Source organism: Papio anubis, chromosome 6 (assembly GCF_008728515.1).
Source record: "Papio anubis isolate 15944 chromosome 6, Panubis1.0, whole genome shotgun sequence".
Taxonomy (NCBI): Eukaryota; Metazoa; Chordata; class Mammalia; order Primates; family Cercopithecidae; genus Papio; species Papio anubis.
This window is the reverse complement of record NC_044981.1, coordinates 36,171,662-36,191,207: the sequence shown is the minus strand read 5'-3', so window position 1 is coordinate 36,191,207 and position 19,546 is coordinate 36,171,662. Positions and strand designations below refer to the sequence as shown.

At 43.5% G+C, this 19,546-nt stretch overlaps 1 protein-coding gene across 3 annotated transcripts in view; it reads right to left on the bottom strand.

Annotated features, from left to right (window-relative positions):
- ZFAND3 (zinc finger AN1-type containing 3) overlaps positions 1–13,648 on the bottom strand; it is a 348,445-nt gene extending 334,797 nt beyond the window's left edge. For all 3 annotated transcript variants that reach the window (XM_031667679.1, XM_017957430.3, XM_017957429.3), the window contains exon 1: positions 13,130–13,648. In XM_031667679.1, coding sequence (XP_031523539.1) covers positions 13,130–13,200 — 71 coding nt within the window. In that variant the 5' untranslated portion in view covers positions 13,201–13,648. The remainder of the gene's footprint in view (positions 1–13,129) is intronic.
- Between the last annotated feature and the right edge of the window lie 5,898 nt (positions 13,649–19,546).

Here is a 19,546-nt window from a genome sequence, read left to right as displayed (position 1 = left end):
CACTGCACTCTAGCCTCCTGGGCAACAGAGCGAGACCCTGTTGAGGGAAGAGGGGAGACGGGAAGGGAAGAAAAAAGAAAACAGAAAAGCAAAGCAAGAAACTGTCTTAAGCTGTCTATAATTCGCCAGAAAGTACACTTAACCTGTCTAAAACAAATCATCCCTCTCACCACCCACTTACCATGTTCTAGTACAGATTCACTGAATCACTTCAACTTAAGAACTTCCAAAGCATAAACTTTCTCCTACTGGACAAAACAACGCATACCACTGACAGAGGGCACTACTGGTCGCTTCTCCAATTTCACTTTGGATTTGGGAATAGATGAATTCACAAATGACCTTTCATACCTACAGTCTGTAAGCGAAGGAACTTCTATACCCACTACAACTGACCGACATCATCTTCCATCTGCAGTCCACGTCAGACCCTGCTGCTTCTCTTCTCCTTTACCACCACTCCCCACCATCCAATCTGTCGCTGCTCTTATATTTAAGCCCCCTCTTCATTCCCCACTGCCAGCCTACAATTATTTTCAGCACCCCACTGCTTCATTCTTCAGGGTTACTTTATCTAGGGTCCACAGGCTCCCACGGTCCATGAGCTAACTGGTTTCCTTTGTAATCACGGGTGTTTTATTTTATGCATTATTCTCAGAAGGGGTCCACAGACTTCACCAGGTTGCCAAAGGGATCCATGGTTCAAAAAGGTTTAATTGCTCTAACTGGTCTCTCTGCCTATACACTCCAATGCATCCTCCACATTAACTTTTTTGAAATATATTATAAATATCATGTTATCCATGCTTAAAATCTTTAAGTGCTTCCCAGCTGCTTCCTGATCCTTAAGTTCAACAGTACAGCAATGAAGTATCTTCATAACTGGCCCCTGCTCATCTCCCTAGGTTTGTCTTGCCTCCTGCCATACCCTGCAGCTAACATACTGAGTTGTGTTTGCAATTCTCTTAATTCAGCACACTTTCCCATTCCTCTGTGCCTCTCTGTACAAGCTGTTCCCTCTGCCTAGAAATCCTCTCCTTACCATCTTCATGTGGTTAACTTCTGCTCATCTTTCATGCCTAGCTCAAGCCCAACTCATGAGAAGCTCTCCTGGCCACCCTCAGTTCCCATCTAGATAAGCTGCCCATTAGTGTTCTTCTCATAATACTCAGTGATCTCCCAGAGCACTTTTCTAACAGTGTTTTGTCAGTTTATTGATCCACCTCCCCTTCTAGACTGTGAGCTTTCTTAGGCAGAAGCCAGACCAAGGTATCCCTTGCCTAGCATAGCTCAAGACACAAGATAGAGTGCTTAACACTTGCTGGAAAAAGGACTGGCTCTGGAAAATGGCCAAAGGTTGGTCAGAAACTTCACCAATTAATGATGTGGCATCAGTCTGGAGATCACTATAAATGCAAATTGACCATATAAGGCAAGATAGTTGTGTATTTACTAATCTGCCACCAATGCTCCTTCTTTCAAGTTGGGAAGCTGGCCTTTAATGAATGTAATTACCATGACCAGGCTCTGTGGCAACGGCTTGACAGGCATCAGAGCTCACTAAATCGCAAAGCCAACTCTAAGATATTATTTTTTTAAAGATAAAGAGACAGAGAGGTAAACTCACATCTTTGATGCCAATCCAGATCTTTGATTCCAAAACCCATGCCTAGCCACTTAGCTCAGTTGGTTTTCTGGAGGTAAGAGATCAGTATGCCCTTCATCTTCGGAGTTTTGGAGGAGTTTGGGATAGACGAGAGAGGGGGCCCTTCATCAGACTCTCAGCAAATAAGAAAAGGTCCTATTCCCCAGGAAGTACTACTGCTAAATTATTTAAGATCTAATGTAACTTCCCCATATGTATTCACTGTAAAATGTTTTAAAAGAGAAGGGCTTGTATGAGTTGTTTTTCTAAGAACAGCAAGTTAAACAGACAATTGGCAAGACTATTCAATCCCCTACCAGGCATGGGGGGGAAAAGGTGAGAAGAAAAATCATTCCCAAGCAATGGAATTAACAGGTTGTGCCAATTCCAATAAAAGAAAGGTAGGTTGAGTCTCCATGGCCTGCTGCAAAGAGAAACCACGCAGCATTTTTCTTTAACTGGCTAAGAAGGTACCTATGGTCTTAGCAGAAGAGCCCATGGGGTTCCAACATGACGGAACACCAATTTTGCTGAAAACTGCTGCTATTTCCACTAAACTTTAGTTTGGAATCTGTATCTCAGCTGTCATCCTGTGATCATTAGCACGTTCCTGTAAGGTCCCAGGGGACTCACATACCACACTTCAAGAAAAGACAGAACATCTCATTAACCCTAACCACCACCTTTTCATATTAATTACTCTAGCCTTACAGATGAGACCACCTCTCACAGATTGACTAAACGATGGTGGCCACAAAGCTACTTCATTCCCAATTATAATGCCACCATTCTACTGTCTTCCACGTGTCCCTATCCTCATCCCCCTTGCCCCAGTCTTCGCCTCTGACCACCTTCTGTGTCCTTTCCCTTCTAACTCACCTCCAAATCTGTAAATAGATCTCTGTCCAATGACTTTAATGCACCGCAACTGTAAACACAAACCCAACAGTCTATTTTTCCTGTCCCTAACTCCAACCAAAAACACACACAATGTAAAATTCTAATCTATTTAGAATGAAAACTACTCAGGGAAATTTGGTGGCTTTCAACTATCAGATTAGAATATATAATGCTAGAAAGTTTAAAACCAAGGGGAAGAAAATGCAGTCTGTAGGGACATACACTTCCAAAGATCAGGATTTTTGAGATCCCCTAAAGAGATCCTACTATACAAGAGTGCAGTACTCCACACATTGTCACTCAAGATTTTATCTGTCATTTGCAAAGACTTTTTCATTTAAGTCAAAGCAACTGTTCCTTAATAGATCCTGCTCAATATTCCCTGAAGAAGATGATTAGCCTTACAAATAAAATGCATGGTTTAAGCACATATTGGAAGTGCTACAGCATGGATGGGGTTGGGGGAACAGGGTGAGCTAGTTAACAGTGACTGATCCACAGAAACAGGGAACTCAGGCCTCAGAGACTACATGAACATGTTCTCCCAAATCAATAAAAAAATTAAAAGTTCCTACGTGCAAGTATTTTTGTGGGTCAATATACAAAAACACTCCTCCATTTATTTTACTTTTATTTTATTTTTTTGAGCCGGAGTCTCACTCTATTGCCAAGGAGTGCAGTGGTGCAATCCTGGCTCACTGTAACCTCCACCTCCTGATTCAAGTGATTCTCCTGCCTCAGCTTCCCGAGTAGCTGGGATTACAGGTGCAGGCCATTAAGCCCGGCTAATTTCTGTATTTTTAGTAGAGATGGGGTTTTACCATGTTGTCCAGGCTGGTCTCGAACTCCTGACCTCAGGTGATCTGCCCACCTCAGCCACCAAAGTGCTGGGATTACAGGCGTGAGCCACCAAGTCTGGCATCCTCCACTTTTTTTTTTTTAAGCAACAAAGTCTCATTATGTCACCCAGGCTGGAGTGCAGTGGCTATTTACAGGCTCAAATCCACTGCTAATCAGTCCACAGAACAGTTCTCCACTTGTAAAGGTAAGAGAATACCTTTAAGTTATATTAAAAGGAAAAAGCAAACTAAACTGCATGCAATAAAGTCAAACAATGTAAAGATTTTGTATGTACGGGCAAAGTTTCACACATGAACACATAAAGACTTGAAAAACCTGGTTTTTTAGATTTCAGCAACAACTGAAGAAAAACAGTAATACCATCCAGGCCAGGCGCGGTGGCTCACGCCTGTAATCCCAGCACTTTGGGAGGCAGAGGCGGGCAGATCACAAGGTCAGGAGATCAAGACCACCCTGGCTAACATGGTGAAACCCCATCTCTACTAAAAATGCAAGAAATTAGCCAGACATGGTGGCGCGCACCTGTAGTCCCAGCTACTAGGGAAGCTGAGGCAGGAAAATCGGCTTGAATCAGGGAGGTGGAGGTTGCAGTGAGCCAAGATCACACCACTGCACTCCAGCCTGGGCAAAAGAGTGAGACTCCATCTTAAAAAAAAAAAAAAGAAAAAGAAAAGAAAAGAAAAAGAGTAATACCATCCATGCCTCCCTAGGCACAGAAACCAAGAAATCATAAATCCAAAAACAATTCACATTGAAATCACCATACCTTCTCCTACCTCTGGTTTATTTTTTATTATTTATTGCTAGTTAATACTCTTATGACTAGTTTAAGAATAACTATACTATTCAATGTACTTTATGTGTCTCATTCATAAATGTTTTCAGGAGATGATTTTGCCAGCCCATTTTTTCTGCCGAAAGCATCCTAGAAAGGGCTGCCTTTAAAAAAATGATGATCTGAAATAGATAAAAGCTTTCAAAGCACAGAAGTGACAGCAAAGTCCACCACTCACTCCGTGTTCCCCAACTTCCTGCCTCCACTCTTCCAGTTAGGTACCATAAGCCACAGAAAATTTTTTTCACTTTCTTGTAAAAAATAAATGAATAAAATCAAGTGCCTGGACAAAGAAGCTGACCATGGGAAGAGTATTTGTGATATTCTTGAATGGTCAGAATGCTTCCCCTTCCAGGAAGTGTGGCTATAAGCGTGATTATTTTATGCAAATGCACTTCAACTTGTCAGTGTGTAAGAGTCCAAGAAGCAGATAAGACATCAACAGCTGTTACTCCACACCACTCCACTTCAGCAGAAATAAATGAGAAAAGACACTCCCAAAAAGGTCCTAAGTACATCACCAACCTCACTCTACCAGGTAGTTACTAAAGCTTCAATGAAGCTAACTAGAGCTTATTCACACCTGGAAACAAAATGCTCTGGTGTGGCTTGGCCCTCCTCTTCCATCCAAGGCCAGAGTGGTAGCAAGCAGCATCAATGACCTCTCCCAGGACATTCTTCTACCCTAATAAACTCGAACTTGCCTATGATATGGGACATCTGGTACAGCTAAATGAACAGATGTAGTTAGCTAGTACATCATCCCTCCGTAACAGCTGTAGCCACTTCAGGTACCCGGCACTGTTAGCAGCTCTGTCCCTCAGCCTCATGGACGACATGCATTTTCATTCACCTGTGCCATTCTATTAGACTGGTGCATCACAGAACAGTTTGGTTTTGCCCGTTACTGCTGGAAATTCCAATACACCCCACCTTTCTCTATATATAGTAACCTGAATTTACCAGAAAATCCAATCCACTTATCCCTAATCACATATAAAAAGCTGCCATGAGATTTACATTTGTGAAAACAAATATTTTTCCTCCACAAAAGTCATAAAAGCTAACTAGAGCCTATCTACAACCTATCAACTTTCTAAAAGGTGAGTAGCTTCAAAAATTCTTTGAACCAAAAAGAAACTGATTGTTAGACCAACACCTCCCTGTATAAGCTGTACAGGCTGCCAGTTTAACAGTGCTAAAAGAGCTAAAATGGCTGACTCAAAAGTAACACTTCAAAAAAGGTTCAAATTACAGACTACATTTTAATTCCCATTACTGAAATTTTAATTTCCATTCCTAACCAAAGGAGCACTTCCCAGTACTCTGGATTAACAATAGCATTGCTTCTCCCAGTGGAAATAAACAATGTTAGGGCTGGAAAGAAATTTAGAGCTAAATTAGCTAAGTGCCTCATGTTCAGAATGTAAGAAAAAAAGGGATCTAGAGAGCCCACAAGAAAACAGGCTTGAAAACTCTGGCTGCCCATCAGTCAATATTCTAGAACAGCACTGTCCAACATAGCTTTCTTGAAGGATGAAAATGTTCTATATCTGTGTTCCTCAATAGGGTAATCACTAGTTACTGAGCTAGCGAGTACTTAAAAGTAGCTACAGTGACTGAGGAACTAAATTTTTTAACTTTAATCTGAATTTAAACTGCTACTTACAGCTAATGGCTACCATACTGGGCAGTGCCATTCTAGAATACAGTTTTAGATGCTGACTAGTAGACATCTTTTTTTTTGTTTGTTTGTTTGAGACAGGGTCTTACTCCGTTGCCCAGACTGGAGTACAGTGGCACGATCTCAGCTCACTACAACCTCCACCTCCTGGATTCAAGCGATTCTCCTGCCTCCGCCTCCCAAGCAGCTGAGACTACAGGTGTGTGCCACCACGCTCAGTTAATTTTTTTATTTTTGGTACAGACAGGGTTTCACCATGTTGTTCAGTCTGGTCTCAAACTCCTGACCTCAAGTGATCCTCCCGCCTCGGCCTGGCAAAGTGCTGGGATTACAGCCATGAACCACAGCACCCGGCCAACACACTTTAAACAAAGTTCCTTAACCTCCTTTTCTGCATATGACACAGGAAATGTCTTATGTTTAAATATCTCACTCAGCAATGTAATCTTGTTACACAGGGACCCAGTCCAGAGCAGGATCACTGTTCCTCCCAAACTCTAGAAAAACTGAGTAACATCAGTGTCATCCCCACAGTTGGAATGAAGGCCCTCTTTTGAAAACCACTCTGACACAAAGTCCCACGAAATCCAAAAAGCCAGAATCTGAACGATTTTGCAAGCATTGCATTACAAGTACTGGGTCAAGACCAATCACTTCCTTCAAGTAGTTTTGCTAAGATATCAACCTTAACCTTTCTTCAAAAACAGAAAAGAATTCCTTTTTTTTTTTTTTTTTTTTTTTTTTTTTTTTTTTTTTGCAGGGGAAGGAACTTTGATAGGCTCTGCTTCCAGCCTCAGCCACAAAGCCATGCAGCCCTGCCAGTCCCAGGCCTGCGTGAAAAAGAAAATAAGAATATTTAACCTCAATTTTGATCTATGATTATTGCAGGAATTCAAAATATTACATCACTTTGCATGGACAGAACCTCCCTATGACCTAATAAAAAATCCAAATGATATTAGTTCTCACTGTCTAAGTATTCTGTTCTAAATAAATAATCTTTTTATATACTATTCTTGGTTTCTTTTTATGGACTTCATTCTTTTCAAATGATTCTTAGTTCTCTGATTTTTAGAGCAAGGAAAGGTTAATTTGTGAAAACTAATGTTAATTTTGATACTATTAAGGATTATAAAGAGATTCTTAGTCAAAACTGTTCAGTATGATTTAAAGTTTAGAATTCTCTTCCATTTTGGAAGGGAGGGGAAGAGTGGGAGATGGAAAATGGAGAAGAGATGATAAAACCAAAAGAGCCATATGCTAACTGGACCTAACTCTAAAAAGCTATTGCCTCAAACCAACAGAAAGAAGACTATGTTTGTTTAAATTAAAAAAGAAAAAAAATTATTTCCCTGTGTTCCATCACATCAAAGGCACAAATTTCCTATTTTCTGAATCCCCCAAACGTAATCAGGAAAATAGGGCAAGTAGATAAATGAACCGACAATGAATACTTAACTTAAATCATGTTTTATCTTCAGAGGCACACAATACTCAAAGATGCAAAGTAAAACTCCACAAGCAAGCTTTTTTGTTTTTTAAGAGAATGTTTAAGGGGGTTTTATAATCAAGGGAAAAGTAGGGACATCAATGGAATGAACATTCTACTGATTAGTGATTCATACTGTGTTCACATGATCTTGAATGCCCAGGTTAAGCTGGTTGAAGTGTGGCAACATGTTACAATTGTGAGACTGTGACTGAAGAGGCAAAACGAATGTGAAGTCCACACACTGTGAGGAGCCAAGCACACTAGCTAGATAATTTAGACAGTGACAGTAACAGAATTGATGTTCTACAGCAATTCACTAAGGCTAGGCTCAGAGGGAAAAAAATATATGTATTGATTCTAAACTAGTCAGTATCTTATGACTGCCAAAAATAAGGCTGAATAAAACAAATCCTGTTATGTTTTCAATCAACTTTCTACTACTAGTGATTTCAGAAATGAAATTTATTTTAGGAGATTACCCCTATCCTTATCTCTACCCATCTCTATCTTAAAGTACATCTCATATCCAGCCAATATAGTTTGTAGGCAAAATGCTTCAACAGACATGATTATAAAAATGAAATAGTAACAAAATCTATTTCCCTAAAGGAACCCATGTGATATGTTTGTCATGACTTGTTAGAAGACCTTCTTTTTTAAAATCAAAACCATGAATAGTTTACCTAATAAGCCCCCTATTTAACTATTCCATTATTCCCTAAATACCAGACTGAATGCTTATGTCTACTACGCTTTAAGCTTATTTACAAAATAGTAATTCCCAAGGTTTCCGTATGTCATTATGAGATTATCTCCAATTGTGAAAGCAAAATATCAATAGTAATTATATTTCTGTACTTAAATAAAATTAGAAAACACTTCCGTCTTCCATCCTAATTATCCTGTTATCCTGTAATACACATACTATATTCTTATACTTATTTTTCTTCCTATCTTTTCTGTAATAGTCTAGGTCTTCGTATTTGTGAGGAATCTACGTGCCTCAGCACTTTTTAAATGTCTAAATAATTTAAAATGCAGCTTCAACAAATACCAGTTATATCTGCATAGTTTAAGTGTTTTCATGTATCTGTATATTTCAACTAAAGAAAAAGTACTAATTGACTATTTCATTTCAGATACAACAATTATCAACAAATACGTTTTTTGCCTGAGTACTGAATGCCTAAAATGAGCCAAGAAAATGTTCATATTTCACTGAAAGTTTTAAGTCCATGTCTCGAGGAAAAATTTGTTTTAATCCTAAAAATATGATGTTAATACATATACCGGCTACAAGCGGTAGCTCACGCCTGTAATCCCAGCACTTTGGGAGGCTGAGGGGGGCGGATCACCTGAGGTCGGGAGTTCGAGAACAACCTCCCCCAACTCTACTAAAAATAAAATTAGCTGGGTGTGGTGGCACATGCCTGTAATCCCAGCTACTCGGGAGGCTGAAGCAGGAGAATCACTTGAACTCGGGAGGCAGAGGTTGCGGTGAGCCGAGATCGCGCCATTGCACTCCAGCCTGGGCAACAAGAGTGAAACTCCCTCTCAAAAAAACAAAACAAAAAAATATATATGTAATACAAACAACTTGTAACGTTATTATCAACTTCATTATCAACTGGTTAATATTCAACAATTTCCATGGTAGCAAAGTTTCCCAGTGGAGATGGTCTCTATAAAATAACTTAATTACCTATACACAATTATACAACATAAGCCAAGAGGGAGAGAACTGGAAATTAAGTGTTACAAGCACTAATGCATTTGAATTGTACACTCCTCTTGGCATTCTTCTTTAACTGCATTTTCACAAGAGAATGCAGTTAAAGCTCTCCTATTCAACCAAGCCCCACTAATTAGTGTCCTGACTGGACAATGCTGGGCAGCAAGTCCTGCAGCCTGAGTCACTGGAAAGAGCAGCAATCCTAAAGGAACTGCCATTAGTCTGCTGGTGCCAGAACATTCTGCTGAAAGGCTCCTCAGCAAAGGGCTGGGTGTGGGCCCTGGCTAGCTGATTTTAGACCTAGAGCTTCCAAGGAGTGCAATGCCGCACAAAATTTTTTAGAACATATTCACCTTTATTTTCATGAAGGGAAAAGGCAAAAGATACCTCCTGAATGTCTCTCTATTCTCCCCAGCCATTACACTGGTTCATGCCACAACCATGGCAAATCTGGACTTGGCAACATTCCACGAAAACACATACATCACATTCATACAGACACACAGAATCATACCCACACACCCAGGCTACTCTCAAGAACAACCAATAATCTTTCACATTAAAGATATACATCACTGCCTGATCAAAGTTCTTGAGTAGCTCCTCACTGCACTCAGGATAAAAGTCCAAAGTCCTCAGCATTACCTATGAGGGCCCTGTATCACCAATTCCTCTCAATCCTCCAGCCTTATCTCTAGATTGTGATCCCCCTTCACAGTCTACCAACAGACCCAACAAACCTGTTCCTCAAATGCGTAGTGCTCTCACTCACATCCCGGCCTTCACCCACGTTAGTCCCACTGCCTGAAAGGAATATTTGTTTCCATACTCTCCTTCTACCCTTCCTGCAGGTCTAGGCAAAAGTGTCACTTTCTCCAGGCTACCTTCCTCTACCTCTACCCCAGCTAGGGTAGGTGCCCCTCCCATACAGCACCTGTAAAATGTATTGCAACTGTCAGTTTACTTCCCTGTGCCCCCTGACCCAGAGTATGGGGCCAGCACCTCCTTGCCCACCATTATATCACAGGCATTCAAATATTTGTTAAATATATTCTAAGTTTACATAATATGAATGTGGCCCATGCAGTAAGGGAAACGTTCAAAGTCGGTTATGATACAATGGAAACAAGGCAGCAATTTTGTTATGCTTTGGTATAAAACACAAACTACACAATTGTATATAAAAGTCCTTAGGAAAGGTTCAAACATTGCACCAAAAAGAACACTTTTCACCATAAAAATATTAGTTTTGTGGTCACTACTCCTGCTAGGTAAATTGCAGTTCATAAAAAGTATCAGAGTGAAAGTATCTAAAAAGCAGCCCTGGTTGCTTATAGGTCAAGTACAACATTAGTGTAACTTTTCCTATCTGCTGCCACCAAACTCTCTGGGCATTATCAGAACCCTACCGGCTAAAGGTAAAAGGCTGGCTGGACGTGGTGGCTCATGCCTGTTATAAACAAAAGACCTCTGAAACTTTCAACATTACCCTATCACAGAAAAATGATTTACTATTTATTATTTACAGTCACTCATTATTTACAATCATTTTGTTTACTGATTTACCTTTTCCAAGGCACAGTTTCACTTTGTCACCCAGGCCGGAAAGCAAGTCACGCAATCATGGTTCACTGTAGCCTCAAATTCCTGGGCTCAAGTGATCCTCCTGCCTCAGCCTCTCAAGTAGGTTGGTCCACAGGTATGCACAAACACACCCGGATAATTTAAAACTTTTTTAGAGACAACATCTTGCTGTTGCTCAGGTTGGTCTCAAACTCCTGGGCTCAAGTGATCCTCCTACTTTGTCCTTTTGTTTGGCCACAGTCATTAATGATGATAATCATCATCATTATTTAAAATGTGTAAAACTGGCTGGATGAAGTGACTCACACCTGTAATCCCAGCACTTTGGGAGTCCAAGGCAGGCATATCACCTGAGGTCAGGAGTTTGAGACCACCTTAGCCAAGATGGCGAAATCCTATCTCTCCTAAAAAATGCAAAAATTAGCCGGGCATGGTGGTGTGCACCTGTAGTACCAGCTACTTAGGAGATTGAGGCAGGAGAATTGCTTGAACCTGGGAGGTGCAGGCTGCAGTGAACCGAGATCACGCCACTGCACTCCAGCCTGGGCCACAGAGCAGGACTCCGTCTCAAAAATAAATAAACAAATAAATAAATGTAAAACGCTATTCCATTTCCTTAATCTCTAAGCCTTGATACAAGTCTTTCAATAAAGATTCCATTCATAATAGTCCGAAAGACATAAACGTGTTGCCAGGAGAGAGACCTGATACATCCTGAGCATTAGCTGCCACTCGCAGCAACTTTCTTCAGGACACGTCTTATAATGAGTTACAATCTGAGGCTTGTGACACAAGATTTTTCCAGGGCAGCAGACTGATGTCATAAACATGATGGTACTAAGCACTCTAAAGAGCTCACCAGCTCCACCCTACACTCCCTGTGTGAAGGGGCAAATTATCCACCCTAAGCCTCAGTTTCCCCATTTAATAATGAGATAATGGTTCCTACCTCGCAAGATTCTTGTGGGAATTAGACAGTCCATGAAAGCACTTCACAGGCAAACCAATTATTTTCAAATAAAAATGAAGGGAAGAATAGAAATATTTTCACATTTTTAGGACTTTATACATGCCATAACTTCTTTTTGACTAATATCCTTCCACAGGGAAATTTTCGAGAAAGAAAGTCAGAAAAATGAGAAAATGAAAATCCACTTCTTTGTCATAACCTTGAGATACGACAGCTTCCACAGAAGTTCACATTAAGATCCACTTTCTAATCTTTCTCTGCACTCCCAAAATTACCCTTAATTTCTGTTAACCATTCCTACAATATGGGAGATAGCAAAGGGAAACTACTTCCATACTTCTTCCCAAGATGTCCTCACCGGAAACAATCTTCCTTCCTGCCTCTGTGTCTCCAAATATACTGAATCTTTCAAAAAATAAAACTAAAACAAAACGATAAAAGATAAAAAGGACTCATCACAAAAGCCGGCCTTTAAAGTCTCCAGCTTTCTTACTGCAGAACTACAGTCATGTGGTATGATGGAGGCACCTGTTAGGTGGCAATCCATGAAGCTTAAAGTGTTACGAGAATTTAAACTGTAATGGGGGGAGGAAGAGGGAGCTGATTTCCCACCTCACTTTTTTTTTCGCCCTAACACATGATGGCCAAACAATATACGCTATCCACTGTGAACATTTTTATTATTTTTACTTAAATTGAGAAAGAGGGGAATTTGAGAACCAATTGAGGAAACTGGATCTCATATTCCCCAATCCAGGCTGACTTCAGGTTTTGTGTGGTTTTCTTCTTCCTTTTTGACAAGGGAATTTTACAAATCTCCTGAAACGTGTTTTACATAAAGGTGAGACCTCAACAGTCTTATAACTTTACCCCAGCCTGGTTCTGGACTCGGTTTTTACAAACGGGTGACGTGAGAATAGCTTCCTAAAAGCAAATGGGGCACTGGGATATAATCTAGGAAGTGATGATGCAAGTCTCCGGAGGACGGGGAGGAGGGGAGGTGAAAAAGTCAGAGGAAATACCCTCCTAATGCCTGGGCACCAACTCAAGCCCCGGGAGGGAGGAAGGGCTGGCTTCCACATGCCCAGGGAAGGGGCACTCCTGCTCCTCCCGGAGCGGTCAACGCCGCCCCCTCATCCCTCCCCGCTGCCCTGCCCCCCTCACCCGTGGCCCAGGAGGCCCCCGTGGGCCCGAGCTTCAGGCTGGCGGGTCCCAAAGGGTGGCAACGCACCCCCGGAAGGGCCTTCTCTGCCCACCCCCAGCTCCCCACCCGGCATCCCTCCCCGGAACGCGACCCCCACCCCCTCCCCGTAGGCCCGGGCTGGGCCCAGCCTTCAGGGTTCCGGCATCCCGGGCCCCGAGGCCTGCCCAGGCAGCCCTGGCGTCCGCGCCCCCGGCCCCCGCCCCCACCCGGCCGGGCACTTACCCCCAGAAGCCGCAGGGACAGCGAGGCGGCAGGCTGGGCGCTTTGCTGCGCTCGCTCCCAGCGTCTCCCATGGTGCTCGGCGGCGGCGGAGCTCGGCGGCGGCAGCGGTGGCGGCGGCTGGGCCCGGGCCCCGCTCTGAGGAGGAGGTGGCGGCGGCGTCGGGGGGCTCGGGGCGGGGGGAGGGGGAGGGAGCGGGCGCGCGGGCGGGCGCGAGTCCGGGGCTCGGAGCCGGGATTCCAGGCCGGTCAGCTGGAGGCGGGCCGCACCACTCGGCCTGCGGAGACGGGGGGGCCGGGGAGGTGCGGAGAGGAGAAGGAGGGAGCCGAGGAGGAGGGGCGTGCGGACGCACCGAGGACCGCGGGGGAGGAGGGACACCGACGCCCTCGACGGCTCCCACCGCCGCTCCCCAGCCAGAGCGATGTCCCGTGCGGTGGCGCGGGGAAGGACGGGAGGTCCCCGCCGGCTCCGGAGTCGCAGCGGCCGCTGTGAAGCCCCGGGCCCTGCTGCCTCCGTAACACCGGCCCCTCCCCCGGAGGCTGCGCTGACCGGACAATGGCCGCTCCGCCCCCTCCCCTCTATGCACCCCTCCCGAGGAGTCACAATGGTCTCACCCGGGGGAGCCACCGCCAAAGCCCAGCAGCTGATCAGCTGGGATCCGGGCGTGCCACTTTGTTCCGCGCCTCAAAGGCGGAGTGCGGGGCTGTGGGAGAAAGTGAGAGCCTCGGGCTCTCCCCTGGCGACAGGCGGCTGAGGCCTTCGTATTCTTAGAACTTTTAAAATCTGAAGCAACCTTATCTTCCCCTTGTCTGAAGAAGGGGAGCAGGTTTCTGAGTACTCCGGGGCGCGGTGTCTCCCCCTAAACGCGAGTGGTGCGCTCCAAGCGGGAGGGGGAGGAGCAGATTAGTTGTTTAGGGTAAATTGGGCCAGTCCCTGAGCGGCGGCGCATGCGCCCGCAGACCCCGTAACCGAGTGCGAGGAGGGGCCTAGGGGAGGAATGCCAAACGCGGAAGTGGAGTTCGGACTTCCCGGGGACGTCGGAGTCAAGGTCCCTGGAGCTGCAGTTCTTGTTCCTAGGCGATGCCGCGGAGCCTTTCTCCCCAATTTGCCAACTCCCTGGGAATCTCTCTCTCTTCCTGGTCTCCCCACACCCAAACAACTCTTCGAGTTCTACCCGGTATACTGGTCTCTTGACAGGAACTTTTGGGAAATGCCCCTCCCGCAGCCCCTTGTCTGGGGCAAGTTCCTAGTCTCTTCCCCCACCGGTGTTCGGAAGTTCCTTGTCTCTCCACTCCCAACCACAGAGCCACAAGTCCATTCCCTGTGCCTGGGCTAGGAGAGCCTCACTTCTTCCTACAGCTGACACGTTTGGTTTTTGGAGGGGAAAGGGGAGCTGTGGCGGAATCAGTAATGGAAATTGGTAAGTGATCAAAGAAGTTTGAGACACTAAGAAAATGAGTCCTTTGGCCGGGCGCGGTGGCTCACGCCTGTAATCCCAGCACTTTGGGAGGCCGAGACGGGTGGATCACGAGGTCAGGAGATCGAGACCATCCTGGCTAACACGGTGAAACCCCGTCTCTACTGAAAAATACAAAAAACTAGCCGGGCGAGGTGGCGGGCGCCTGTAGTCCCAGCTACTCGGGAGGCTGAGGCAGGAGAATCGCGTGAACCCGGGAGGCAGAGGTTGCAGTGAGCTGAGATCCGGCCCAAAAAAGAAAAAAGAAAAAGAAAATAAATCCTTTAACGCTGCTAGTCCTTGCTCCTGAGCTCATTCTGATCTCCAGCCAGTCGTGAACAGAGAAACCGATTATTGATAACTAAGTTCAACACGGAGGCAACATCCTTCAGACCTTTTGGAAACCCATCGCTGAGGAAGACTTCCTGGCTCTTAGGAATAGCTGCCGTACACCCTCCCGGCCTGTCGGGTATATGAGAGCCTCAGAGAGAGTATTACCTAGATTAATCTGGTTACCAAATGTTGCTATCTTATTTCTTTATATACCATATAACATTTCTGTTTGTGCATTCTCTGTGGGTTTGTTAACATTGATGTTTATTTTGGCCTCTAAAGAGCAAGGATCGCATTTATCTTAGTATGCCACAAATGCTGTTGATGGTGCAGTTAATGATTGCAAAAATCAAGCCGCTTAAAGCCAAAACACCCCAAAACGTGAGGGATAATTTATTATGCACAATATTTAGTTTTAATTTTGTGGATTTTCCAAAGCCTTCCATAAGTATATGTGTAAGAAAGTGCATAGAAAAAGCCGGGCGCTGTGGTTCACGCCTGTGATTCCAGCATTTTGGGAGGCCAAGACAGGTGGATCACCTGAGGTCAGGAGTTCGAGACCAGCTTGGCCAACATGGTGAAACCCCTTCGCTAGTTTTAAAAAATACAAAAAATTAGCCGGGCATGGTGGCGCGCGTGTAATCCCAGCTACTCGGGAGGCTGAGGCAGGAGAATCACTTGAACCCGGAAGGCGGGTGTTGCAGTGAGCCGAAATCATGCCATTGCACTCCAGCCTGGGCAACAAGAACGAGAGCGAAACTCTCTCAAAAAAACAAAAAAGAAAGAAAGAAAAGAAAAAAAATTGCATAGAAAGGATAAAGCCATACAGCACACCTTGCTCTCACTGGATTTATATTACCCTTAAATCTTCATTTAAACGACATAAAATTCCCAGATACGTGAGATACTTAAAACCCTTTGAGTTTAACAAAGATTAAGTGGGACTGTCTCTCTTGACATCTTGATGATTTTCTTTTATGAACAGAAAAGGAAACTCGGCCGGGCGCGGTGACTCACGCCTGTAATCCCAGCTCTCAGGGAGGCAGAGGCGGGAGGATAGCTTGAGCCCAGGAGTTCGAGACCTGCCTGGGTAATATAGCGAGACCCCGTTCTCCACAAAAAGGAAAAAAAAAAAAAAGACAAAGAAAAGGAAACTCCACAACTAAAAGGAGAATTCAACATAAAAAGTGATTGTCATTTTCTAAACTGCTTTCCTGTTTGCCAGTTATTCAACAAACATTTATTGAGTACCCAGTATACACAAGGAATTTCCTAAGCACTCTGGAGACTAAAAGGATTAATCAAATGTAGCATTCACCAGCAGGTCCCTACATATAATGTAGATAATTTGGTTCCAGTCTTCCTCTCAGACTTCATTTTCTGCTCTTCTCTATTCACCCTGCAAAGCAGACACTAGTTGCCATTCCTCAAATATACCTTGCTTTCTGACATCTCCATTCCCTTGTCCTCCTGTTCCTGACTGCCTCAGCTGCCTTTCCTCTTTATATGTATACACACACACAAGGAAATAATCTTCTACAACCCAAGGACACAGAGAAGTGAGATCTCATGAAGGACTGAAATAGGTACCTAATACATCAACAGGGAGCCAAGTGTTTGGTTTTTTTCAGTATCTTTTTCTCTATGGTTACATATTCTTCCATCTCTGCTTCTGTCTACAAAGCTGCTTTATAATCTCAGCAGAGCTGTTTTCACTGCTTTTTTGGGAACATAATCCAGGTTTACCCAGCCTCACTTCAGGAACAAACAGAGACTAATTAGTATTTATGAATCCCAATGCCCAGGAACAAGAAACTGATTGGTTCAATTTATGTCCGCTTGTGTACTCTTGGTACAATCACCTTTGACCAACAGGGCAATATATAGTCAGGTCTCTTTGTTTTGTAATGCAAACGTGGCTGCCAGAACCCCATCTTTGTACGCTATCTTCTCAAAGAAAGTTATGTACTTGGCAAAGATTCCAAAAAATGTCCACCACAGACCATAAAGGAGTAAATTGCAGCTGAACTTCAAAAGCATAAAGAACAATTGACACGTTAAGGTTTTTCAACAGACTAACTCCTACTTAAACAAATTCAGACCTGAATTTAAATGGAACTCCTTCAAAGAAGTCATCCCTGACCCAAGCCCCAATCAAAATTAGCTGGCCCTGTTATATTCTTACATGGTACTCTTTTTCTTTATAGTACCTATCACACTTTATAATTAAGTATGTATTTGTGAGTCTCCAAAGATCATGTCTGTTTTGTTTACTGTGATATACACAATACTCAAGGTGCATTTGGGAGGCATTCAATAAATATTTGTTACATGAATAAAAAGGCACAATAATTTGTTAGTCAATGTGAGACCCACAAATGGATTGGAGTCATAGTTAGACAATCCTGGGGGAATGTCTTAGTTACCAACCCATCCTCCCTAGAAGACACCGAAGTTCTCTGCTTTTTTTTTTTTTTTTTTTCCTGACCTCGTTCATCACAAGGCTGCCAGCTTTTTTGTCACACTGAAGTTGTATGAGATGAGACAGTATTTAGCTGCTGCTTATGACGTTCCTAGCCAGCTAACTCTTTACTCTTAGTTCCCAGTGTCTCTATCTATAGAGCCCTTGATCCAATTCCTATAACAAGCCCACTTAGTTGACTGAAAGCTCAGAGAGGACATAAAATTTCAGGGCATCATCAAATTAGGGCAGCAAAGTGTGGGGGTAATTGGCAGAGTGCTTTTGTCGTAATTGTCTTGACTATTTTCTATCGTGTATTAACGTTCCAGATGAACCTGTGATGTGACTCCTGGGAGTAGTTTGCAATCACCATTGGCCCAAAAGGAGCCATCTATGTGCTCAGTGGGGTCTAGTAAAGGATAATATTAATTCTTCAGCAGCCAGAGCTTTTGAAGTAGAAACTAAGGGTATATGGAAAAGAGCCTAGTGTGATTCAAGGTCAGGAGCAAACAATGACTGCCTTCTTGGTAAGAATTCAAAAGACCTACTTAGCCCTGGAAGACTTTACCAAAAAGAAGGAGCTTGTAGAGACCTGAGAGAAAGCAGATGATCCTCCACTCTAATTCTAATCCCTACCCTTGAAACTCGCTCTCAGTTCAAAGCCTGTCATCATTATAATCCATCCTAACCTGGTATTAGCCCCACTGTCCAATCCAAACTCTAGCCTTAATCCTAATCTTAATATTATCTGTAAAATTTAATCTCAGATCCCAACTCTAGTTTTATGAGCTTAACAAAGGCTCTTTGCCTTGCCACTGAGTTATTTTCCCTAGCTCCTTTTTCTTGTGTCCCTTGACCCTGACTGACTAATGAGAGCAGAGAACCCTGTAACATCCTGGACCCCTGGAGAGAATGAGAGCTGATTTCAGTAATCCAGGTTGGATCCAGGGCCTTGGACTGCCAGAAAAGAGAAAGTGGAGCATCTGTGACCAGAGCAAGAGGCAGAGACCCTGCCCAATCACATTTCCTGTTGCCTGATTCAGGGACTGCTAAGCCTCTGAAAGTCCGGAATACATGCACTCCAAGTCACCTATGTCGACTCAGGAATGTGAGGTACAGTTGGCCTACAGTGGAAGACCTGAGACCCCTCTGCAAAACAATATGGTTAGATTAGACGAGTGGCTTTTACACTGTGTTCTCAGAGAGCAAGAATTCTGAGTTTTGCTCTCCTCTTTCATTTGAGTTTGGTTTTCCAAGGGGGTGAGAGATTTTCTTTCAAAAGGCATTGAACCAGATCCTCTCTAAGTTTCCTTCTGGCCTTTGAGTTTTCTGATGTGCAGTTGATTCTTTTAGTCACTTACGGTCCAGTTGGCATGGATAAACTCTCAGAGCCAAGGGAAAAGAAGGGCAACCAAGCATACCATCTCCAGCCCGTCTCAGGAAACTAAAAATAAATTAAATAAAATGAAGAGTGCAACGGGGAAAAGAGGGGAGGAGGGGAGAAAATGCTGCCATTTCACATCCCATGTTCCTCACGTTCACGAAGCAATTGCTGATTTCCCTGCTGCTCACACCCATCTTGGTGTGAAATTTGATTTTGCTGACTTTTAAATTTATTTTCAAGAATGGGAATAATTGTTTTTCCCAGAAATACTTGACCTTTGTGGGGAAAAAGAAATTCAAACAATGAGAAAACAGAAGTCCTCCCTAATACTGTCGTCCCCCAGAGATACCCTTTGTTAACGGTTTGGTATATAGCCCTCTAGGCTTTTCATTTGTGTATGATCATATAAATGGAATCATGTAACACATAGTATACTCTGACTTTTTTTTTAATTTTGAAATATGTCACGGACATCTTCCATATGTAGTTCTGCAGTGTAGTCTTATAGTTAGGGTTCTCTAAAGAAACAGAACCAATGGGAAATTACATGAGTTATATTATAAGGAATTGGTTTACACAATTATGGAGGCAGAGAAGTCCCAAGATCTGCAGTGTGAAGGCCTGGGAACCAGGAGAATCCATGGTGTAAGCTCTAGTCTGAGTCAGAAGTAGAAGACCGATGTCCCAACTCAAAGGCTTTCAGGCAGAGAGCAAATTCTCTCTTGCTTAGCCTTTTCTTCTGTTCAGGCTTTCGACAGAGTGAATAAGGCCTGTCCAACTTGGGGA